Source organism: Heloderma suspectum, chromosome 2 (assembly GCF_057233095.1).
Source record: "Heloderma suspectum isolate Gila_16-S chromosome 2, 16-S_ref, whole genome shotgun sequence".
Lineage (NCBI taxonomy): Eukaryota > Metazoa > Chordata > Lepidosauria > Squamata > Helodermatidae > Heloderma > Heloderma suspectum.
Window position 1 is genome coordinate 129,423,960 of NC_139459.1, and position 26,121 is coordinate 129,450,080.

At 41.0% G+C, this 26,121-nt stretch overlaps 2 protein-coding genes across 19 annotated transcripts in view; one reads left to right on the top strand and one right to left on the bottom strand.

Moving 5' to 3' along the window:
- RAD23B (RAD23 nucleotide excision repair protein B) lies at positions 1–25,570 on the bottom strand. 10 transcript variants are annotated; one of them, XM_084834744.1, is made up of 11 exons: positions 24,979–25,372; positions 18,343–18,432; positions 17,303–17,384; positions 14,167–14,246; positions 11,916–12,181; positions 10,637–10,692; positions 7,760–7,887; positions 4,464–4,605; positions 3,075–3,202; positions 2,585–2,755; positions 1–1,354 (listed from the first exon to the last, which is right to left on the bottom strand). In XM_084834744.1, the coding sequence occupies exons 4-11, from the start codon at positions 14,176–14,178 to the stop codon at positions 1,241–1,243; spliced, it is 1,017 nt and encodes a 338-aa protein (XP_084690870.1). In that variant the 5' UTR covers positions 14,179–14,246; positions 17,303–17,384; positions 18,343–18,432; positions 24,979–25,372; the 3' UTR covers positions 1–1,240. The 10 variants fall into 10 exon arrangements, with proteins under 10 accessions (XP_084690870.1, XP_084690874.1, XP_084690873.1 ...); XM_084834748.1 differs by having other exon boundaries at positions 25,202–25,327; XM_084834747.1 differs by having other exon boundaries at positions 24,972–25,167.
- LOC146352735 (uncharacterized) overlaps positions 24,850–26,121 on the top strand; it is a 47,507-nt gene continuing 46,235 nt past the window's right edge. For all 9 annotated transcript variants that reach the window (XR_014787824.1, XR_014787825.1, XR_014787827.1 and 6 more), the window contains exon 1: positions 24,850–25,774. The gene's annotated coding sequence lies outside the window, so the exon portion shown is untranslated. The remainder of the gene's footprint in view (positions 25,775–26,121) is intronic.

Sequence of the window (26,121 nt, forward strand, 5' to 3'; positions counted from 1 at the left end):
TTACAATTAGATGTTACTTTTAATAGGAAGTAAAGGGGGGGATGTGCATAATCTTTAGGGATCCAATAACTTGATTGTTCATCTATTTTCCCATGTTCTGAACATCTCTTCAAGAGCAAAATATTTTCACAATGCTTTTAAACAGAGGAGAAGGCAAGTTACTGGAATATTACAGTCCTTTTTAAAGCAATACAAATGACAATAGCCTTTAGAGTCCCAGAGATTGAAACTATAAGATTACAAGCATTTAAGACACCTAGTTTTCAAATACTTGCAGCTGTATTCATCAGATCAATTTCACTTTAAACAAAATATAAGTAGGATGGAATCTGATTTCTTCATAAATACTTTCACTAGGATGGAGAGAGTTTACATTTTTCTTCACTGGCAATAAAAAAGTGCTTGGTTCACAAAAAGGGATACATCAAACCCAAAACATGCAATGGTGGTTGTCGTTTTTAAGAAAAGCTTTACTGTAACCAAACATTGAAGTAAGCAGTAATTAGGTTATCTTGTATTATTTGCCAAAAAGGAAAGTATAATTTTGCCTGTATATAGCCTCTCCATTCATTATGAAAAGAAAAAAGGGGTAAGGATAGGAAAAGATCTCTCAAAATCAATGATCAAGAATCTAAAACAATGAGTGGTTTTAATTTGAATTTTTAATCCAGCACTTCATATGAAATAATGGGCCTCTTGCAGTAATTAGATACATCTGAAGCAGCAAAAAAGCCCCATCACCTATATTTTTGGCATGTTTTAGAGTTACTCAAATATATTTTCTCTTAAATTTATGAAGCCTTTATCCAGTGTTACCATGAAATACAGACTGTCCATTCTAGGTAGCCATTGCTATCTCCAAGACCAATGTTAATTAAAAAAGAAACAAAAGCAGGGCACCACACTAATTTTGGGATCTAGTACACTAAAAGAGTGAAAACCTGGGGGCAGGGGGGCATGAACTTACAGTTTATAGAAGAAAGGAACTAAATATCTGCAAAAAAAGCTGATTTTTGGTTGTATAGTATGTTACACTTTGATCTGCTGCATCTGCCGATTTAGAACAGATGTGCTTGTCTTTCCTTGTATCCTTTCTATATTTTCCTCTCCCTCCCCCCTCCCCCCAAAACCTTACACCAAGTTTCATGGATATGAGCCCAAGTATCCCAGACAATCCAGTGAATAGCTAGTGTAATGCACTGGTGTGATGTGTGAGATTTTTTTAAAAAGTCTCTCCTTTTCAATCTTCATCAAAGTTCTGTTGTAGAAGGAAGTTGGCTGCCAAGTTTTCATTCTTCTCGCATGCAAAATATGCTTGTATGACAAGTCCTTCAGGGAATCCTAGTGCCTTTAACTATAGAAAGAAAAAGACTATTAGAATTTTCGTTTCAAGCAAAAACCTACTTGTTAGAATAAGTTCTGAGTCCCAAAATTTTTGATGGTGCAGAAACTTAGTAACATCAGTATCCACCCCTGACACATTACACATCTGCATCGGATATAGATTTGGTCATAACAGGATCCTGACACTTAGCAAAAATTAAACTGATGTAATAATAAGGATGAACACACAGAAAGCAAGCTCTCAATTTTAAACCTTTTGCAAGATTGCTGTTCTGAAATACTGATTGAAAGCTTTTTGAAAAAGTATCCATTATAACTTGACAAGCAGGGGCCAAAGTTATACCCACCAGACCTGTATCAACTATCATTCTCTTGTATGAATTGAGAACTTTAATGTTACTGTTTGTTGTCTTTATTTATGGCTTTATTGTTTTCAACTTTTGTACACTGCCTTGATTACTTTTTAGGAGATAAGGCAATATATAAATGTTAAAAAATAAGTGCTCTGAATACATAAAAAGTGCTAATTATCATTAGATTTTTACTTTAACTCTATTTTGTGAAAGCAGAGAAAGAGCAAATCAAGGACTTGGAAAGTAGAAGAGCATAACCGCATGACCTGTATTGATTACAAGTGCAAATGTTGCAGTGTGGAGAGCTCCTGCTCAGTGTTCCAGCCAGTCAGCCATGCCCTGCTCCAAGGTATTTCGTTCCATTCCCCCTCCCCACAGCAGTCAGCCAGCCAGCCTTGTGGTTACTGAACACACTCAGTCTTAATGCCGGCTCCAGGTTTTTGTGGGCCCTTGGGAGAAACCTCTCCCTCGGCAAGTCTACCTTCTCATTCCCATTGTCACCAGCTGCTGTTGCTCATCATCCACTCTCTCATCCATGCTGCCACTTGCTTGCTTGACAGGCAGAGAGTAAGTGAGCAAGTTGGCCGTGGCATCTACTGCTCCTCCTTCTCACTACCACCACTGTCTGGGCCAGTGCAAGAGGCAGGTGAATAAGGACACTGCCCTGCTCAGGCCTCACTGGGCTGCTTTGGAGGTTTCCCCTCACTTAGTGTTTTTTCTGCTTTTTTTGTACTGCAAACCTTAGAAGCCTGTTGAGACCTCCTTCTTGTACATAGAAGGTGCCACTCTGAATATGTACAGATCTATTTTCCTCTGAACTTCAGAAATAGAGGGAATAATGAAAGAGGATAGGATGTTAATTTCTACTTCAAAAATACTGAACTCACCCTTTCTATAGCTTCTTTTTCCTGAGGTGTTACTTGAATATAGTTCATGTGACGGCTTCCAGCTTCAGCTACTCCTCCGCCGCCGCCGCCACTGCCACCTCCCCCTTGACCGGATTCCTGAACAGGCTCATTTAACATCTGAATAAAATGTTCTTGATGTTGGCTTATTTGCTGTGGTGCATGGGAGGACAAAAGCAAACAATACACTGAAATAAAGCATATTCATTCCTACTGATAGCCTTACAAACAATTCCTTGTTTGTACTATAAATACTAGTATATGTAATGTAGACAGGGAAAAGTAAGAGTGACAACTAGGAGTGCCCTACAATGCTTTATTTATAAATGGAAAGAAAGTTATAACTAGTTATAACTAGCTATGGTGGCTCTTCTACCCTACTGCCTTGCTCTTCCCCCACCATGAATTCTAACATCCTTTGTAAAAACAGCCTGAAACTACAGAAGAAAACCCAGGATGCTTTAAAAGTCACCTGCAGTAATTGAGGGTTTTCCCTCCCTATTTGCTGTAGCAACGCAGGCAGAAGAGATGGATTCTGTTGAATAATTTGTCTCATCTGCTGGAACTGAGGCTGGTTTCGTAAAAATTCGAGAGGATGTCCTGAAAAGAAAGAGGTATATTTTTTAAAGGTATGATTAAGGACTATTAAATATTTGAGAAGGGAAAATGGTAGTTGAAAAATGGTGGGGGTGGGAGAAATAACTTTAACAATTATGCCTTTAATCTGACTGAGATGACATGTCTTTAGCTCACAATTACTCCTTAGATTTTTTCCCTTCAAAATAAGTCATCTCAGATAGGAAGTAATTCCTCAATTTCTGGTGTAAAATGCATGTTAAAAGCAAATTATTACTTACTCATGAGAATGCTATGCTTATTGCCTAGTCTACAAGGGAGTTTGAAAAAAGATACATCCTTTAAATAGAATTCAAATCTGAAGTCAGGCTTTAGACCCCATGAAGTCCAAAATGCAACTTACTCTAAACGTCAGAACTATAACCTTTCATTTTGATGCAAAAAGGTAACTCAAGAATATAATCTGTACATTTTAAGAGGTCAATACTTATTTTCATTTTAGAGAGGCTTAAAGAGACTCATGTGACGCATCAAACCTATGTCAACACCTTTTACTGTTACAGATGGTATTCATTTTTAAACTGCCTTTCTGCCCTATAAGGGTCTCCGATAATTTCACCATTTCTAGTATCTTCAGCTCTTTGTGCTTAAAGTTTAATAAGCTGTGTTTTATGAGATGGGCTCTTAGCCACAAAATCACAAACCCATGTCAAACACAGCACACATACCCTACAGGAGTAGCAATTAGCATGGGAAAAATACATGTTTCTTGTGGGGACATCTCATTTTCAAGTGTGAACTTTAAATTTTCAGCACATGCAGGAAGCTTACAAAGCAAAGGTGTAATAGCTGAACTTCTAGAGTAAAAAAAATGAAAGTATTTGCTTTCTCAAAAATGTGATTCAACTTGTCACTCACATGCTGGAGACCATTTTTACCAATGGAAAGGGGGATTTGTTAATCTTCCTGCCTAGAACAGCTGTGTGATGGAACCTATTTCCAAGATATATTGGTGTAGCCTATCAACTGGGAAACCCAGATTTGCTTCTCCCTTATCTATAAGCATTTGACTGCAGAGTTCTATCTGTAACAGGAACTAAAAAGAACAGCTTGCTTTTCTGCTGACTCATACTACGAAAAAGAAAAGGACAGGTGTGAAAGATCCAAGTCTTAAGGAAAAAGAGCTGCCACAGGAAGATGTGTGTTGCAAAATCACACTATGTGAGGAGTCAGATGGTGGTTCTACAGCTCTGCAGAGAAACCTTTTGAGACATGCCTACATTACCTCCTGTAGAGCTAGTTGTAGTTGTAGTTGTAGTAGTAGTAGTTGCTGCTGCTGCTGCTACTGCTGAAGATGGAGAAGCAACAGTGCTGGCTGCTTGAGGGGGATCGGCCATACCTTGATTTTCCCTATCTCCAGGAATACCCTAAAATCAATACAGTCATGTTAAAGGATTCACATTTAATTAGCCTTGAATATTTACTTAGCAGTATGCACTATGCAAAGTGCTGTTGGGAAATAACACTGGCTTGGATCCAATGGTACCATTGCGCAAGTGGAAGAGAAACCGCTGGCAGAACAGGTTTCCCCTCCCCTCTACAGGCCCCCGAATCTATGTCTAGTTGGGTGGCCCTCTGGAGCAGTTTTGGGAGGTATGCAGGGGAAGGAGAGGATGAAGAAGTCCTATTGCGTGAGTGGATGTCCTGTTGTGTGAACAGACTTTCGCTCATGCTATATTGGATCCAACCCACTGTGTTTCAGTCAATGTCCACAGCCACAAATGAGTTTTGTTAATGTCAAAAGAATAGGATACATATTTTCTCTCTTTTTGGAAATGCACAAGTGAGTATTATAATCACATTTAGAGGACTCAGTACTTACCAGTGTATCCAAGTTCAGACATTCAGAGTTTACAAATGTCTGTAAGTCCATAGCATGCACTGGAGAGAATTCCACTTCACTTCAGTTTTCACTGCAACCCCTTACATTATAGGCAATAGACTATGTTTTAAACTTAAAGGCAGATTTGCATGCAGAGAGCTTCACTGGGTCATGGGTCAGAGGATTTTCTTCCACAATGCCTACATTTTGTAAGCCAGGGGTGGGCAGAAAGCAGATACCCAGATAGTTTGGACTCAACTCCCAGGATTCCTGAGCATTGACTGTGCTGGCAGGGGGTTCAGGGAGTTCAAAACAAGTCCAAAACATCTGGAGATCTACCCTCTGCCCATTCAGTCTTAAACCATGAAAATCAAAACTCATAAAAGGGCTTTGAGACTAATACTAAATAGTATTACTAAAATACTAAATAGGAAAGGCGTCTTAATTTTAATCTAAGAAAAACTGTGGCCAAGATATAAAGAACTGTACAACTAATTCCATGCATGAAAGGAGGCCTTGAGTCTTCTCGAACTACAGCTAGGATAGGATCCCTTGTCAAAAGAAAAAAGACATCCCACTGAGCATGAATAAGGTCTTGGGGAACTTATTAAACCTAAAATAGCTCTTTGGATTCTGGCCCATATATTCATGCACACTGTAGACAACTGATGCTTTCACATTTTATTTTCACATGTTTTTTTCAAGGCAACACATTTTTCTTCTACATACTGTGCTAAAAAACTTTTGCCATGTAGAAACAACTAATATGGAGCTTGGTTGTTGCAAGTGACTGTTTCAGCAACCAAGGAGGTTTCTTTTCACATGACGTGGAAGTATCACTTAGCCATACCAGCCTTTTCAGAAAAATACTCAAATACAAACCAAAGCCAAAATCATGAACTAGGAACACAAAGTCCAATCCATCATGGTGCATCAAAGGAGTTCAAGTAAGTAACAGCAAGCCAACTGATGCAATTGCACTGTACAAAGTTAAAATGATTTACGTACAGTAAACTACACAGCCAAATTAATGTAGCAATACATGGAATGTGGCTACTGTACATATATCTGATGATTTCAGAGACCTGGGATAGCTGCCCTCTCAAACCTGTAAGAGTACAAACAGACTGGAAAATGTGTACACAAGTTGCTAAAGACTCAAATTAGAAGGGACAGGCTAACCAGTAGACATGATTTCTGCAGTATCGGGCAGATGTTTAGTTTTACTTATTGCAATTTTAAGAGGTGGCAATATATGATTTATGCATTGCAGGTCACCTAGGGAGGGCCAGCCCTAAAAGACACCACACAAACACTGACAAATAAATACCTATTTATGGAAGTCAGGGATCTGCATATTCTCCCTGAAGAATCAATGTGCCCATTTTATCTCCTCTAGGAAAACTTCTTATCATGGTGCAGAGTGAGGTGGGAAACATGTCCCCCACCCCCACAGTGCCCTGCCAGCCTGAAAATTTTTTTACGAGGAAAATGGCATTCAGAGCTAGATGTAAACCACCTGGGACTCTGTAGCAGCTACAGAGTCCTAATCATTTTTTTCCCCAGGTTGCCTGGCAGATGGCAGACTGCTGGGGGGGGGTGTATCTGGGGGACATGTATCTGGGGGACCGAAAGTGCCCCCCAAACCCACCCATAGTGTAAAGTATTATCTTTAAACATAGGAAGCCTGCTCCAGAAGCAAATAGGCAACACTGTAGCTGAACCAGTAGCTATTTAGTTCCAACCCTGACCCAGGAAGAAACGCGAAAGTCTTTCACACAAAAACGAGTTCTAGCATTTTACTGTTAGGAATGACACAAATGGGCTCAAATTATGGCTATTGTCTTAAGACTGTTTCTGCTATATTCAGCCATTTCAGATAATTTAGAAATGGCCTTCCATGTATGTGATTAAGGAATCTTGTCCAATCCTTTCATGTAATAACAATATTCACATTTTCCCCCAATTTGAAGCAGACCAACACAGTACATGTGTAGGAGAGGAAACGTCATACACAATATTCTTAGAGACAGATAAGCAGCGCCTTGAGTGACTTTGGGAGCAGAGTTTTGCATTTCTAGTAGTAGAAACACATGCTTCAGAACTGACATCTAAGGAAATCCTATATGAAGGGGCTCTTATTCTGGAACAGCTTTCCCTAATGTAGTGCTCTACAGATGTATTGGACTGTAAGTCCCATCAGCTACAGTCCGCACAGACAATCATCAGGAATGATAGGACACCACACTAGTGAAAGCTCTTCTAAATCCTACCATTCAGAAATCAAGCCACCACTGAATACTTACCAAATGCATAGAAATTATGAAAAATGAAGTAAATACTGCCCCTTTTTACTTGCTTTATCAAAACAGGTTTTCATATCTTATTCTCAAATGTTTATGCAGCCCATATGGCCACACTTTTTTTTTTTTTTAAAGAAAAGCAAACAGGAAAGATGTGATGCAGTTCTTTGGATTTTGACCAGAAATGTAATTTGTTAGAACAGTGGGGAAAAAAGATTACCAATCCATGCTTAGTTTTTTGCAGAAGGATCCTGAAACTCATTACTGAACCCAGGTTTTAATCCTTATAACCTCTATGTCTTGGGTTCCCTTCTCTTAATAGTTTTGTTTTATTTAAAGTAACTGAATGGAAGATAACAGGACAGCAAATTATGGAAATTAGGAGAATAATCTCACCATTAGAAGGTACTCCACCGCTCTGTCAGGATTGTTGAAGCTGGCTCTCAGTGCAGCAATTACTTGCTCTCTCTCATATCCCATTGACATGATCTCAGTCACCATATTTTCATAGGACTGCCCTGTAACTGGGAAGATCAGAGAAGGAAAGGTTGAGAGGAGAAAGGGTAAGTACAGATTGGGAGTGGGGGTGGAGATGACTGAACTTGGCATGTTCAGTCAAGAAAATCAGGACACATCAGGCTTTGTATTAAATCACTTTATATTATAGCAGCCTGGACCCTGGTAAAATGATAATGCTGCCTTGTATCTCAGGTTGCTAAAAGTATTTGCAACTCAATGTATTATAACAACTCTTTCCTTCACCTCCTTTATTAGTGTTATATACACATTACCTACAATAATCTATTTCTGATTCAAGAAAGCTATCTAATGTGCAAAGCTGGATACAGAAGCAAGGCTGCCACATCTTTTGTCACTATAGGGCAAACAAGTTATTAATACAAAAACTATGCAGATGATCAATTGTAATTAAGTAGTGGCTAACAACTCTAAACTACTTCAAGAAAGTGAGGGGAGGCATGACAGGGCTAGCGTGGATGAACTCCTCGTCCTCACCTCTAACACATTTTTCAATGAAATATCTGAATATATACTAGTTGTGCTTAAAACCTCTAAACACTTAACAATCCTACAAAAAATGCTGAAGAGATTAAAAACAACACAATGTTGGCTCTGTCACATTCGCTTAACCGACACACAGCCCTCCATCAACTCCCCCTACTGATCCACCCCACTCTCCTACTCTAGCAAGCCTGGATATTTTACAGCAGGAGTGGGGACCTTTTTTTAGCCTGAGCACTGCATGCCCTTGTGGGTAACTTTCTGGGGATCACATGCACACACTCTACCCCCACCCTCCAATCTACACACGTCCATCAGGATCATGTTTCCTTGCTGGACACTGAGAAAGGGGCTTCCCCTTTTAATTTAGTTTAATTCACCTGTATGGAAATCTTTGAAAATGTATCGGAATGAAATTTGGAACGTATTATTCAAGACACAATTCTATGTTTCAAGAAAGGGGCTTCCCTTTCTCAGCACCCGGCACAGAAATGCAGCGAGCTGCCAACGGAGGAATAGAGAAATCTCTCCCTCTACCTGCAGTGGAACTCTGCAGCCATATCCTCTCTTTCCCGTAGCTCAGCTATTTCCCAATCAGTTGAACAGAGTGTGTGCGCAAGTGAATCAGAGAGAGAGAGGTCATAGGGAGAGGAAGTTCAAACCTCTCCTCCACAGTCTCCTCCACTCCTCCCCTTCAGTTGATGGTGGGAAACAGCTGAGCATCAGGGGAAATTGGCTTACAAAGAATAGCTGGAGCCTGGGAGAAGAGGCAGATGGGCTTGAGGAGAGGGGTGAGAATTGCAGGCCACACATTCACTACCCCATTTTAGTTTGGCCGCTCCCCATAAGTAATTGGCACAGGAAAGTTTAATTCACCTGTTTGGAAATCTTCTTTGAAAACGCATCAGAATGAAATTTGGAACGTATTATTCAAGACACAATTCTATGTTTCAAGTTCACGCCACTGAGATTACATCTTGCTGAAAGACTGGACTGCGGTGCAGTATATGAACAGGGAACATCGGGAGTAAAGCATCAGAACTGGCAGCATTGTGAGCCATTCAGGTTCCCTACCCACCCATGCTTTGAACATTTGTCTCCTCTCAAGAAAAGCGGATCCAAAGACAGCATAGATCAATTAAAAGCTTATAGCAGGGAGAAATTAAGAGGAAATTAGTAAAATTAACCTAATTCTTAATACACAACTTGTTAAGTATCCAATATGTATTTCAAATGATAACTGTTAAGAATCAATTCAATTTCAAAAAAGAAAATTTCTCAAAATGAGAGAATTGTAAGTAAAATGGACAAGAACAGTTAGGAATATCAAATTCTTTCAGGAAGTCTATGGAAATTATATTGGAGGCTCAAAATAAACACTGATGAGAAAAGACGCAAACAAATCTAAGAGGAGTGAAGTGTGGTTGAATAGCAAAGTCAAAGATTATAAAAGCAAAAGACTTTTTTAAAAGTAGGTGTCTGGACAGAAGAACAAAGAGTAGCACACGTTCCTTCAGGTCCAATGTGAAATTTACAATTGGGGAAACCCAAGCCAGAGTACATTAAAAACGTGTAGGAACATGAGACAAAGGTCTAGTGTAGCCTTCCCCAACCTGGTGCCTTCCAGGTATTTTGGACAATTCCTGACCTTTGGTTATTCTAGCTGAGGCTGATGGGAGTTGCGGTCCAACACATCTAGACAGCACCAAGTTCAGCAAGGCTGGCACAGTGTGACAGGAACACTGAAGGAAGCCTGAGACCCTGCAGGTAGGTATACTGAAGCTCATGGCAAAGTGACAGCTAGGCCATATTACAACACACCCTCCGACAAGTCCCAGACAGCATGGCCAGTGGTCAGGAATTATGGGCACTGTAGTCCAAAATATCTGGAGGGCACCAGATTGCCCCTAATCTAGCACATGAACACGGTTGAAGTTAAGAAATGCTGTCCAGCTCTCCATGAATAGTTCAGTTAATCGGTATAAATTGGTTGTGAAGTATCCAAGCTTCCTCTATCCCCGTCCCTCAGCCACAAATTCACAGGCAAGTTAGCGAAACCAAGAGGTGCAACCAGTGTTTGCTGTACAAGAATGGAGACAGTTATCTTTGATAAACTCAAGCCACATTAAAGTGCTCACAAAAAGTCGCATTTTAAAGCAAGATACCAGCATCAGTGACTGCACAAGTAGAACGGAAGCAATAAAATTTTTGCTAGTCTTCTATAGAACCAGTCAACTCTCAGAAAACACTTACCAAGTGCACTTGTAGCATCCTCAAAGAGATTTGATCGTGAAGTATCACCTGTTGTACTGTAACAGAGTGTAAACAGTTAACAGGTGTCACGTCCTTGAAAGAGCTCATGCACTTTCAGAGTTAAAAAGTATTTATTAAAAATATTGTTCATAAAGCATCTAAAAGTGTTAGGCACTATACAAAAAAATAATAAAGACAGGCTTTGTGTGCAAACATCTTGTTTCACCCAATTAAAATGTGCTAGTAGGCCAATGATGTCCAAATATTCCTTCCCCTTGTTCATGTAATCTACAGACACAAATCATGACTATGAAAAATGTTCAGATTTGGCTGAATTGCTGACAACAGGAATTCAACCTGTGTCATGAATGTGAGATAGAAAGTGATGCAAATCTTACACTCAGTAGTTATACTCTACTGCAGCCTTCCCCAACTTGGTGCCCTCCAAGTGTTTTGGATTGTAACACCCAGCATTCCTGAGCAATAGCCATGCTGGCTGAGGCTAATGGGAGTTGAAGTTCAAAACATCCCCAGGCTAGGGAAGACTGGTTTATTGATTTCTGGAAAAGGGTCAAGTTAAATATAAATAAACACACACTACCTTTATTCAGCACTAATACACCCTCTACATTTCATTGTTTACTGAAAGTGACTGAGCAGACGTTCACATTACCTTTCAAATTAACATCCTACGATGCCCCATCTGGCCACTTTTCAGAAAAAATGGAAATGTTTACCAAGGTCTCAACTCGCACTCCAGTGAAATATTTAATAAAACCAGAACGTGGCTGACAGATAGTTACTATTTTTGGTTAATGATGGGAAAAGCTGCATCAATGTATAATGATTATTTCAGAAACACTTTGAGCAGGTAGACATGCAGGCTCCCAATAATTAATACCTGGTAAAAGCTCAAAGACAGCCAATATCCTACATATTTACAAGTTTATACAATTTGAACTCAGCTAGAAATTTTACACTTAATATTATCAGAACACAGTAAAAAAAAAGGTTTTCATAGAATCATAGAATAGTAGGGTTGGAAGGGGGCTACAAGGCCAATTACATTTTCTAACGTAAAAATGCATTTGTACTCTGTATTAAAACACTGGTTATAGTAGTCTTTAATAAAATTATATAGAGAAGTTTTATATGCAGTGGGTAGCAGAACAGAGAAGATGCAGACAAGTTTTGCTGTCCTTCAAGGAGTCACCAGTGCCAAGTTTATTCTGATTTGTGATGAGAAGCAAGGCTCTAGTTTCCAACTATCTGCCCATACCTGTCCGTAGATGTAGGGCTGGTGTCAGCTAGTGTCTCTACCGGCTTGTCCACTGATTTCTCTTCTACAGGGGCACTGACAGATGCAGGTTCACAAGCCACTGAGGCTGGTGTTGAAGCAGCTGGTGCAGGTACCGACAGTGGTGCAGGAGCTGGGACAGTTGCAGGTTTGGGGGCAGCAGCAGCTATTGTAGAAGAACTAACAGTAGTGGTGGTATCATTCGACTGCTGAGCTGTAGTTGGAGCTGGAGCAGCTGCCGCTTTGGGCTATAAAGTAGAATAAATGAATCAAATTCCCAAACCATCCTTTACTGTCCCTTGTAATCTGATAACGTGCTCCAGTGATCAGCTGTTTTATACACCTCTCTCTAGGTTCATCAGGAAGTTACATCAACCACAAAGATGCTGCTCTAACGTCACTCCAAATGACCGGTGCTGTTGTGTTGTAAGCTTCTTCTGTGCATTTGTGACAGTCTTCTCCATAGGAGGTTTGAAGGAAATGTTTGCATTAGCATGGAGAAAACATAGCCATTTTCTACAAAAGGTTTCACACATAACAGCAGCCACTTGGAATTACTTAAAGCCACACCTATGTGATGAATGGAACGTGAAGGTGAGCCCTGTGATATATCTGAATACAACCATTCATTACATGACCAGATTATTATGTACATATTTGTGTCACTTAGTATCACTGCAGATGACATGGGCCACTGCAGGTTTGGTACCCTTCTGTTCAGCATGCCTAAAGCAACCTCCCATGCAGCTATTCTAAATTAATTTATTTAAGCCAGCTCACATAAATGCAGTTATGCACCTACTAACAGAGCAATAGTTTTCAAACTGTGTGCCAGAGTATCCTGTCTTTCTTGCACTTATCAGAGATTCTCACAATGCAAAGATTAGTGGTGGCGGATGAGCTTTGCTGAAAGATAGCTTGCCCACCATTACCAAACTTGTACTTCAATATGCAGCTGGATGCATGCCAGGTATGTTCTGGAACACATGCACATCGCCCTCATCAGGCACATGACCCAGATTACTCAACACCACGCAGACATACCTGGACAGATTTGTGGAGGATACTAAGCAGGACAACTCAGTGTAGAAAGGGTAAAGTATCATGAACCTTTCCTGCATAATTCTATACAATAAGCTAAACACCTGCCAGTTAAAAAGCAAATGTTTTCTATTTTTCAGTGTTTTACTTGGAACGCCACCAGGCTTTTTGAAAGGCAATTCATCAGAATCCTATTGATCCAAAATGCTGAACTGTCTGTCATCCAAATGTTCAAATAGACACAGTTAACAGGGTCACCAAGGTCTGGTCCTGTGTTCAGTTCATTGCTATCTATAGTGGCCTTGGGCAAGCCACATTCTCAGAGGAACATGGTGAATAATGAAAGACTATTACTGGTCAAGCCGCAAGTTCAATACACATTATAGCTGGCTGAGAAGTCATTGCTCGATTTCACAGTCAGATCGTTTTTCACTTTACGACATTTTCAACATAGCCCACCCTAACATCAGATTACAGCTTCACCATGCAGCCTGTTGTATTATGTACTGAATATGCCCCATAGACGGGCAGTTCTCAGTTGTATCAACTGACCATCTGCTCCAATTTCATCTGAAAAGTGGGGGAAATCTCATCAGCATGTGTGAGACACTGGCTTGGCTCACACAATCAGTGCAGCCCACCATAGCTTATTTAAGCCATGGTGGGTTGAAATGCATACCAGTGGCCACTGTGAATATTCAAGTTGCGGCTCAATGTGGTATGTGAACCCAGCACAGGATGGGTTGCTGCTGTGGTTAACCACTTACAACCCAAAAACGGCCTTGGGTTGTGGGTGGTTTGTTAAGCATGGCAACAACCCACTCTTGCTGGGTTAAATAAAGCCACGGTAGGCTGCGGTGATTGTGCGAACCGGCCCACTGAAAAATGATTTTCAACTATAATTCAAATAAAGGTTATGTTACAAAGGCAAAACAAAAAGTTAACTTACAACAGAGTTTTAGATAGTGGGGATCTAAGAGATTACACAAGACTGTGGGGTTAGAAAAGAGAGAATCTAACTCTTGGGTTAAAGCCATTGTTGCATGCGCAATACGCAAATTCTTGCAAACTTGAGTTACAGCACAAGTTCCAATACATATTTATTTTGATGTTATTGTAGCACTGAATATTCTGTTAAATTCTTTACAAGACCAAGAAAAACCCAGGGTAAAAATTATGAATAGTGACTTACTTTTGTCACCATAACTACCACAAAGTTCTTTTCATCAATTTTGTATTCTTTAAGAGCAGTATCATCATTAAGGATTTTACCTAGAAAATTAGACAGACATTTCATACAATGTTAGCTTTCCTTGGTATTAAATGCATATCACATAGAAGTGATAAGTAATGTCTTCACGCTACTTATTTACCAGTAGAAACAAATGGCAGTACTCTTTAAAAGCTCAGCACATGACAGCTATAACTACACAGGGAGCAGGTTATCTGTAACTGCCTGACAAATGACAAGTCCATTGTTTCTATGCCCTTCATTTACTGGGCTATGGGGGTGGTGAAACAGTAATAGATGCCATGCTGCAAATTATTATATAAATACTTCCTAGTTATCTGTTTTCATGCTATAGCCATTTATTACTGTTTTCTACTAAGCATTCATTCCAAAATTCTACCCTGTACTGAATTTCACTGTGAGTATTGATTGGTTGGTTGCAATGTAACTGCCACTGCTCTAACACTTTAACCAAACAAGTGAACAATTTCTACTAATTTAGGGTGCAATCCTATTTAGATAGTTGGCAGCTTCCAAAGTCAGAGGCTGCCAAATATCCAATGTAGACCAGCTGAAGAATGGAGGCAGTCCTTGCCTCCGTGCTCTGGCCACCCTGCATTTTGGGCTAGGCTGGCAATTTTGCTTATCTAGACGCAACTTCTGGGAAGAAAGGAGGCCAGATGCGCATAGAAAGCTGTGTAACATGGCTTCTTTGGTCTCCTCCCCTCCCCCTGGGCCACCCCCTTTCCCTGTCTCCACGCTCAGTTTCCAAGCACGGAGACAACCACGCCACCTCCAAGGGGGCGGGGAGCAGTTTCTGGGCTCCAAGGTCCAAGCCCTGGTTCTGACCCTGGATCCCAAAAACCAAAACATCCTATGGCCCTCTAGACAGTGTCTAGTGGGCCATAGGATTGCGCCCTTACTTGATTTTCGGTATTACCAGGGAAAGCAAAGATATTTCTCTAACTGAAGTCAGCTAGTATACAAAGCCAACACAAACAATGCCTAAAATATGACGCATTTTTAGACAGACTTTCATGAGACAAGAGCTAGTTTCTTACTGACACAGAGCCACTTCACAAAGATGTCTGCACTGCATTTATACTGGTGCTAAACCAGCATTTTCTCCAGTAGACCAGTCCATATGACAGGCACATATACATTCCTACATAGGCAACTAGTCTGGCAATCCTAGCATGTGCCCACTGCATAGCTAGGAATACGTTTCTACTGGCACACTATTTACATGGCAGAAAACACTAGTGTTATGTTTGAGTAGCCATGACAAACAATGTCTATGTAAAATGTGAAGAAGTTCTGGGAAGATCAAACTGGAAGGTGTTTTTTGTTTTAATTCTAAGGTAGGAGTTAAGCGTTTCCATCATCAAAACATATATTCCAAAGACGTTAAGAAATCTTAGTAAAAAAATTATATGAAATCACAATACATTAAGGTTATCAGACAGCCAGGATATAAACAGTTTATTATTCTAGAGCCCCCCTCCCTCCCCCCTGAATACTCTGTGAAACAGTCCACTGAATTTAGGAAAAGAACAAGTGTTTAACAACCAAAATAAAGAGCTTTATGATATGGTCCATAAGCACAATTTGACCTTGATTATCTGTTGTCATGAAAACTAAACTATGGATAGCAGGGCTGTCAAAAGCCTACTGTGAACCTGCCTACCCCTTTTCAATCTTTTCCAGTGATGTGGGGTGGCATATTTTCCAAAATGGAAAAATTTTGAGTGCTTTATTTTTCCATGGAAAATTTTCGATTTCATAAGTTCATTAGTAACAATGAATAGACGCCAATTGCAAATATAGCATTAGGCAAGTTTGGCAGTTTCAAACTTCTAATTACTGTTTTTCAGTGATTATCCCTAGCATTTATATATGTCATTGAAAGACATATATGTCCCAGTGTGAAATGGAACTAATTAGTGAAAGCGAAACTGAAGGTGCCACAACAACTTAAGTGGAAGAAAATTGAACTGCTGAAATAGATGAATGGTTGTCAGCATATCATGCACAGTTATTTGGGTTGCTAAAATTAATCAGTGCAGCCTCAATCCGGAGCCCTCCAGATGTGTCTGACTACAATGCCCTGCCATACTGACTGAGGGAAGCTGGGAGGGCACCAGAGGTTGGAGAAGGCAGTTGTGTCAATAGTTTTCAGTACCCTTTTCTTAAGTTCAAGGGGAAATACGGGCCTGTCTTTCCATATTTGCAAGTATTCCAATACAAATGTCTATATAACATAATATTTAGATCACATTAAGTGTGCATTAATTTCCCCCCTTAAATATTTCAGATCAAAATGTGTTTAATTTGGACAATAAATTAACATGGGGTCGCTTCTTAGCTTTGTTACTAAATACAATATAAACATGCTAAATTAGATCACTCTCTTTCCAATGCAAACTGAAAATTTCCAGTTCCAAATAACCGTATACAAATTAGCCTAATTTGCATTTTTTTCCAGAAAACTTTCCAATTCAATAGTGTTCTGACCTTTTCCTTGGAACTGTGAGGCCTAGGAACATAAAGACAGAGAATCTGGTTTCACCTTCCTACCTCAACCAACTATGACTTTCACCAATTTCTGCACTGCATAACATGTTCAGATTGCACATAGCCTGAACTATACCTATCTTTACTACAATTTGTGTAACTAGTACAAGCGTAGCAGTTCAAAACATTAGCAGAGGAAAGGAGGAGACCAAGCCTACACATGAATCTTCAGAAGAAAGTTCTACTTATGGTCAATGGAGCTTTCTTCCACATATGTAAACATACATGCAAAGTAGGCAGGAGGGTTGAGAATATAGTTGTTCTTGTTCATAGAATCATAGGGTTGGAAGGGGCTTACAAGACCATCGAGTCCAACCCCCTACACAATGCAGGAAGCCTGATGTCGTTTTTAAAGAATTCATCAAAGCAAAACTGACCCACAATAAAGGCATTTATTTAGCTTGGAGAAGAAATTTGGATTAAATGTCATGTTATTCACTTGCTACTTCAAGAATTGATTAAATACGTCCCATTTCCTCTCCAACCGTCATTTAAAAATAGTCTTTACATGTGAACACATTACCTGCATATATTAACTTTTGGCCAGCTACTGGAAAAGCATCTTTTCCCTTTTCTGATTCAATCTTCTCTTTCAATGCCTTTACCTATAAGAAACAGTTCTAGTTAGAACAAGTTTCATAATTTAACTCAACAGTATTTTAAAATATATAATCAGGACAACTATGATAGCAGCATTCTCTAAAGAAGTTTTTGTATCTTCTACTGAAAGCAGTGTTGACAAACACATTGACCAGGTTCCCATGATAAAAACAAGCCACAGTGACTTGCTGCGAGCTGTGGCACCCACAAGTTATTTGAGAAATAAAAAATAAGACGTCCTCACAGAGAAATGCCACCCAATACTTTCAACTAGCTTTGTTCCCTCTTCATCCCGGTCCCTTGTTCAAAATCATGCGCAAGGTAATTTAACAGCACTCCTGCATATTCCCAATGTTAGAAGTCAGGGTTCTTCTGACCATGGCTTGTATCCAATGTTAGTCCTACATACAGTAGACCCATTGAAATGAATGAAACTTAGGTTAGGCTAACACTGAATACAACCCTGTATCTTGGGTGCTAAAACTTGGAAGTGTTACTTCAAGCTGCCTTTGAAAATATGTACATGAAAAAACTGCAGAAGTACACATGAATGAAATGAAGACTGGAAAATGAAAACCTATAAAAGTAATCTGATTAGCATTAACAGTCATGATCTTGTATTTAAGTCTATCGCCCAAAAGGAAATAAAATTTTCAAGAGTTATCTATGGGTATATTCCGAGCCCAAGAAAAAAAAATATGACAAGGGTGAAGTAGGCATTCAAGCTATAACTTTAAGAACAATCGTTTTGCAAAGTTATATGAAAATGGCTGATTGCAGAAGCCATGAAAACCTCTAAGCTCAACCAACCTGTAAAAAAAGTATTATGTGTGTAATATTTAAGTGGTGAGTAAGGCTACTTTTGAAATAAAAATAGCAGTCTGGAAAAGGTCTCTTAAATCCATTCATTTACATACAATAAACACTTTCATGTATTAAAGCTGCAAACCTATGCATGCTTACTAGAGAGTAAATTCACTTGGTGGGACAATTTTCTGAGTTAATATCCAAAGGATTGGGCTGTAAATGGTACAAACTACCTCCAAGTGTTACCTGATATAAAAAGACGCAGGAAATACATGTTATAACCTAGCAGTAAACATTTCCAAAATTATACTTTGTATTCATAAGACTTGCATGATTTTTGCTCAAACCAAGATTAAGTTTCTGCAAGTTACAGCTTGGTGACTGTGCATATTATCATTTGATACTCAATATCTCATCACCATGCAATATAGAACAGTGGTACCACTTCCAGCTTCTACATTCCCTCTGACAATGCTCCCAAATACATGTCAAACATTTGGTAGCAGTATCTGACAAAATAAACCTTACACATTTACCCCCAACTACCAAACATTAACCCAAATTATTAAAAATTCCACCAACACTGTAAGATGATCAAGCTTGGGTCTTGGAGAATCTCCCAGGGAAAATTATATAGTTGCAAAGCAGCATTTGAACACACCTTTCCTAACACGTCCTTGTCAGTAAGTAGCAAAATGATGGAATATTTTAGATAGGGTTTCTCAGCTGCTCTGAGAGACCCTGATGGGACAGATATTTATGGTTAGGTCAGAACAGTAATTGTATCTTGAAGACAACAAAGAGCCAGTGATGATGTAGCACTGAGGTTACAAAGGTAGAAATGACAGTCACAGGTCCAAATAAGAAGGAAAAAAGCCAGGCGTTTTAACAGGTAAGAGATGAAAACGAATACTCAAAGCCAGTGAGGAAATGTGAAAAGCCAGTTACAACACTGGACCCAGGAGCACTCCAAAGCTATAATCCTTGGAGACCAAATCCTATCAATAATAGGTGTCTTATTCCTCTTACAGGTCACCTGACTTGCTGACTATAATTGTATCTAGCTCAGCTGCTTCCACCAGGGAAAATATACTTCAAGTTTAATGCAGAATGTTGCTCGAGCAGACAATAGAACAGAAATTCACCAAAATTTAGAATCTTCAACATCTATTCAAAACAATGTCATGAAGAGATTAAGGTTTGTCAGTTATCAGGAAACATATATTCTGGTCAGGACAATGGAAGCTATGGTACCTGCATAGCAGCAATTTAATAAATAGGGCAACACAGTAAGCTACCTTATATCAGACTGTTCTGCTCTGTAGCTACAATTATGTTGTAAGCTTTCAATAATGATATATCACTGGCATTTGGTTCCTGAATGCCTGCTGTCTTATTATAGTTATTTTTACCGTATGAATTTTAATAATGTAAACCACCTTGGGAGGGCTTCTGCCCTAAAAAGTTGCCTAGAAATATTTTAAATAAATAACATTATATCAAATCAGACTATTGGAACATCCAGCCGAGTACCATCTCCGCTGGCTGGAAGCCAGCTCTCCAGGGTTTCAGACAATGATCTTTCCAAGCCCTACCTGAAGATGCCAGAGATTGAACCTGGGATCCTTTGCATGCGAAGTATGGTTGTTTCACATCTTAAGGTAAGCGTTAAAAGTTTGTTGAAATTAAGGTGTATTTGAACATAGATCCCAACTTCATAATAAAGTTCATATTAAACTAGCTTGAGAAGCTTTAAAAAGCTAGAAAGTTCATGGAGCTGTTTTCCACCATACAAATGACCTGCTTAGGTGAGCTAAGGTAGAAAAGATGACCCAAGCAATTTTTATTAAATAGTATTAAACAGTTCCCTTCAGAAAGAGTTTTCTCAAAACAAGGAGGAAACCATTGTGCAGCTATCTTCTTTATTCTTGGATTTTTCTACAGCTGTTATTGATCCTCTCTATTTGTCAACCTCCTGCTTCACTTGCCCAGTATCAACCCTCCACACACATACTGTTGTTGTTTTTTTCATAAACTATCATGTCTGCTTTGCTTCCATACTACGGCATTAACAGCAGCTGCTCTATCACCCCTCCAAAACTAAAGAATGCTGGAGAGAGCACTTTGTAATAAGGTTTTATGTAACCACCCAAATGCCAATATTACTTGGCACAGACTAGCATGCGAGTGGCTATTTGCAAACCTTAGTTTAAGTAAGCAAGTACTCAGACAAACCAGAGTGCCCATCTTATGTTTCCCTCAGCCAAGCACAAAACTACCAAGAGAAACTACACCGGCATACATTGATAGCATTGTTCAAGTTTGGAAACTGCAAGCTCAATCAAATGATACCCAAATGCCAATTTTTTGAAATTATACTTCTAAATACAGAATGCAACAGTGTGACGCCTGCAGTAATTTACAAATAAGAATACTAAAAAAAGCCATTTTAAAATTTCAACGGTTCCCACTTTTGTTTCTATGATTTTTACCGCACCATTTCAATGCCATATTTGGCATTCCCAGGACTTCAATTAAATTTGAAGCAATCATTAGATGTGCTAAGAACTAACAATTCAAGGCCCATAAAGCTTAATGAGAATTAGCTAACTGCGTTCATGCATTATCTTCTCATCCTTAAAAGAACCCTAAGATAGGTCAGCCCTGTATGTTGCCCTGAGAGCTTAACTATAGGGCAACACAAACTGAATAAAAATGGAAAGTGAAGCTGAGATTAATGGCTTGATTAAAGTTACCTAGTGATGTCATGACAAGACCACCAGTTCCCTCAGCCTTAATCTCTACCTGGCAGGAAGCATGAACTACCTACAAGACACTGTAATGTTAAAGGCTAAAGATTTCAGACTGATAGCCAAAAGGTTTATTTTGCCATGTGCTGCCTGAAACATCAGTAATCTTCACCTAAAACCACAAGAATGCTTATTTGTATAACAAAAGCTACGCTCCAAGTTCATAATTTCTGCATTAACAACTCTAGTATTTAGCAGTGCAATTAAAACTCAATGTATCACAGAAGTAGGGTATGTAACAAAACGTTGCAGTGCATCCCTACCCCCAAGGAGTGCTCTGGTTAAGAGCTCCAGCCAGCCTGGAACAGGAGTCATTGTGGATAAAAGAATCAATGATTTTAAAATGGTCATTTTTATTTAAATCAAATTTGAACAGTTATATTACTTGTCTCTAAATAGCTTGGATTCAACTGAAATCTGAATACAATACATAGGTGTTAAATTCTACTCATCTCCTAACAGAAGCCATGACCACCTTATCAAACATATTGACCTGGCTCACACAATGGTAACCCACAGTTTATTTAACCCATGTGTTGTTGAAATGTGCAAACCCAGCCATGCTAACACACCATGATTTGTTAACATGCACATAACCCCTCCACCTTATGCCAATTAGGAGAAGTATATAAATGCTAGCAGCTCAAATCACTTCCCATACCTCATGTTTGTCCAAACACAGCCTATCAACTGAGATATGGATGAGCCTTTTGGTTGTGGATGCAGCCCCTTCATAAAAGTGAACAAATCAGAATATTTCCCATTAACTATAGCTTCCTATTTTGTCCAAATCAAGAAAGAAAGGTTAATGGCTTCAAATTGAATATGAAGGATACGAAGCCATAGTCTGAAGCTGGCTCCATATCCTGGCTTCTTCCAATGCAGTTTAACATCATTTCCCAGTTCATCAGAACTGGGAAACTACAGTTAATGGAAGAATTCCTGGTCTGTTTGCTCCAAACCAGCCCATTATCTCAGTAAACCTTCAACTCTGTACAGTAGTCTGTTGTTATCTGCTTTTATCAGCTTCAGCTGGTTCGGCAACTACGGCCTCTCCTAGACAGAGATAACTTGGCCAAAGTGGTACAGGTGCTAGTAACCTCAAGACTGCATTACTGCAACGTGCTCTATGTGGGGCTGTCCTTAAGGCTGCTCCAGGAGCTGGAGCTAGTGCAGAAGACAGCAGCCCAGCTGTTGTCGGGAGCTGCCCCTTTCCATCATGCAACTCCTTTGCTGAGGAAACTGCACTGGCTGCCCATTCGATACCAGGCCAGGTTTACAGTTTTAGTACTAGTGTGCAAAGCCGTAAACAACTTGGGACCAGGATACCTCAGAGCACGCCTTCTCCCTTACCAACCTGCCTGGTCACTGAGGTCATCAGCAGGCTTGCTCCTGGATGGACCTATGGCCCAAATGGAGCCCACCAGGAGAAGAGCCTTGAGCATGGCAGCCCCCTTTCTTTGGAATTCCCTGCCCCTGAAGGTCAGGGAGGCACCAACACTGTGTTGTTTCCGGTGCCTCCTGAAAACAGCACTGTTCCAGGAGACATTCCATAATTGACCAGCTATGGTTTTAATTGGCATTGTGTGTTTTTTAAAATCAAGTATAATTTTAATGTGGTGTTTTAATCTTGTTATTCTTTTACTGTTTTATTTCTTGTGTTCATCACTCCGAAATCTGTTCTAGATATGGAGCAATTCATAAATATTGTAAATAAAAAAAATATTGCAAATGAAAGATCTGTGATTAAGGGAGTGGCTTGCCCAAAGCCACCCAGCGAGTTCTGAATACTGAAGTACATTATTCCCCACGTTCCACAAATGCAACATTGATAGGTTTTCTGCCTCCCAAGCACAAACATCAGTAGTACTTTGAGATCTTACTGTTGACTTGCAAATCTAAGAACAGAACTTCTAGATCTAAGGTCAAGTCTGTCAATAAGAAAAGCTTTCATGGACTCAGATATACCATTACATGTATATCCCACCATTCCTTGAAGGTGTTCAAGGTAGCATACATACTTCTCCCCCTCCCACACTACCCTCACAACAATCCTGTGAGGTAGGTTACACTGAGAGATAGCAACTGACCCAAGGTCACCCAGTGAACTTTAGTCCAAAACATCTGGAGGGCACCAGGTTGAGAAAGGCTGTTCTAACCACTACACTGGATGTTTTTCCAACACACATATCCTTCCTTAGTAATGAATCTACACCTTCAAGGCTATGGGAAGGCTTCAGAAAATACATGACAGGGAGTAATTGAAGTTGCACACAATCCTTCAAGGAGACACTGAAAAAATTAGATAGAACCATCACAACAACCAGCCATATCCTACCTTACAGCAGAAAGGGGCATATAACCAAATCATTGGTCACACCTTTTAAAATCTGGCATGAAGAAAGCATTATGAAGCAGACTTACCAGCTGTTCTACTTTTTACAATATTTTCAAAGCTTATTTTATCTGTACATCTATACTACTTTAAAACAGCCTTCCCCAACCTGATACCCTCCAGGTATCAACTGCCCATTATCCTTGATCACTGGCCATGCTGGTGAGGCTGATGGGACTTGTAGTCCAAAACACCTGGCACATATGAGGTTGGGTAAAGGATACTCTAGTGGTATACCAAGAAAGGTTTCAAAATAGTTTTAAAACAAAATATGCTACCAAAGCTGAATGCGCACACCTAGGCTGCCATCCTCTGCACATTTTCCTGGAAATAAGCCCCTCTGAGTAAATGGTCATAGGAATGGCCAGACAGTCTAAGGAAAATGCAGCAAAACGTCAGCAAATCTACCAAAATAAAGTCTCTCCTAATTTGTTCATTTTCAACAATCTGCCAGAATATTTTGCAATTTTAGGGAATGACTTGCAAATTTTTCCTTCTTGCTGCCATTTTCTAGAATTTCAGACAGAATTGTCTTGATCAAAACCCAGAAAGAACTTCTTGATAAGGTAAACATTTAACTTCTAAGTATTATATTTTTAAATTAAACTGTATACAACCTCCCTCCAAATTGTCAAACTAAAGTGTCCTTCACCAAGATTCAGTCCCCACGGTCAGAGACACAAACTCTGAAGTGGGAGGCCAAAAACACAGAGGAGCTCAATGCAGAAGTAAATTAAGGGTGCCATATCTGCCCACTCCAACTGCTGATGTGAGATGAGCAGCACGCAAAAAGATACACAATAGCATTTTAGCTTTCATTGACCTATTATCACCAGAGAAATTAAACACCTCATACCTAGGCCAAATCTCAATGTGTGCCATAAAATACAGAATATCCCTCTTTCCATTTTTTCAAGAAGACTCTGCATTAAGCCCACTATTACCAATAAGTGGGAAATACTCCAGCTTCCCAGCAACCCTTCTGAACAGATCAATACTGCTCTCACTAGGGAAGGGAGAAATCACCGACATCGACACCACATTGCCTAAAAAAACCTACTATTTAATATAGTTCGAGTGCAAACAATGCTCCTCTGCTATTTGCTTAACATGCAAAGAAGGTTTGACTGAGAACACTCATCTGGAGTAAGACACTAAATACCCTGTTCTCCCCAGCACTTAGCACCGCAGTGTAGCAAAAACAGTTCACTTCCCTTGCAGTCTACACTTCGGTACGTAAAGTCCTCCGCTGATTCAACAGGAAAGCATTGCTCGCTCCACAAGCCACCAGTTCGGCTTCAGGAGCAAAACCCAAATGTAGTAATACCTTCTTCTGACCACCTCTCACGCGTACGGCCTTCTCGCTGCATATCCAGGGCGCGCGCGGGCGATTGCGCGCACACGCGCACCCCCCCCCCCTTCCTCATGCAAACCGAAATACTGCAGAGTCATGGCAAAGCCCCACTCCGGGAGCCACCGACTCTCCCTCAAGTGACTTTCCTCTCCGCCCCCATTACAGATCATTAGAGCCCCTTGCGCGATAGATAGGCCGGGCGCACGTTAATTATTACTGAAGTCACTTCCCACCGGGCGGGAGAGCGAGCGAGCGAGCGAGCGGAGCAGCACATCCCCTTCCCCGCCTCGCAACAAGGACTCGAAGCCTGCGCCACGGCCTGGCGCCAAGGAAGGAAGCCGCAGCCGCTCCGGCCAGCTCTCGCACGGGAGGCCTTCCGTGCGTGCCCGCCTGCCTCCTGCTTCCTCCCCACGCTCGCGTCGTCTTCTCCCCCACGGACTTCCACTCTCCCCCCACCTCGGCTGCTCTGCCTTCCCCCTTCCGAAGGAAGGCTGCAACTTTCCCCCGCACAAGTGGAACTGGGACTGCTGAAACGGGCCTCAGAGCCGGGCCTCAGAGCCGGGCCTCAGAGCCCCCCCGCCCCCAACAGCCGGGCTAGGCCCAACAGCTCGCCCCCTCCTTCCTCATGCCGCACCGTCTCCTCGGGGTCGATGTCTATCTTGAAGGTTTGCTGCTGCAGGGTCTTCAGAGTGATCTGCATGGCGGCTGCTCGGCTTTAGGCCCCGGCAAAGCCTACCCCGTGGGCTCCCTCACGGAGGACGATGGGCGGCGGCGGCGGCGGCTCCCCCTGGGTCCTCCACTCACTGCTCCGGCCTAGGTTGGCTCAGGCTATGGTGGGAGAAGAGGGGGGAGGGAGGAGCTGGGGGCGGAGTTAGGAGGAAGCAAATGTTCTCGCGCGCGAAGGAGGCGCCCGCAGGATTCTCGCTCGCGGCCCAGAGGCGGCGGCTGCTGCTGCTGCCGCCGCCATGATGACGACGACGACGACGACGAGGATTCCTCGTGACCGCCCGGCCCCGCGCCCCAGAGCAGGTAAAGAGAAGGCAAAAAGAGAGTGCAGTGCGCAAGCGCAAGCGGGAAAGGAGGCGGTGTGTTTTTTTAATCCCCGTTTAAAAAAAAAAGAACTTTAAAACGCGTGAGACGGACTGCGCATGAGCGTGGGGCGGGGCTGGTGGAGCTGTTAAAGAGGGAGGCGGGAAAGCGGGCGGGGCGAGGTAGAGCGAGCGAAGGAAAGCGAGTCTTTGAGGAAAGAAGGCGGCTCAGAGGAGGAGGAAAAGGGCGGGAGAAGTAACTGGCTGCCCTGGTACTTCTTAGAAAGAGGCGGAAGTGGGGTTTCTTGGATTTTGTTTCGCCCGGCGTCTCCTGCCGCGCTGTCCGTC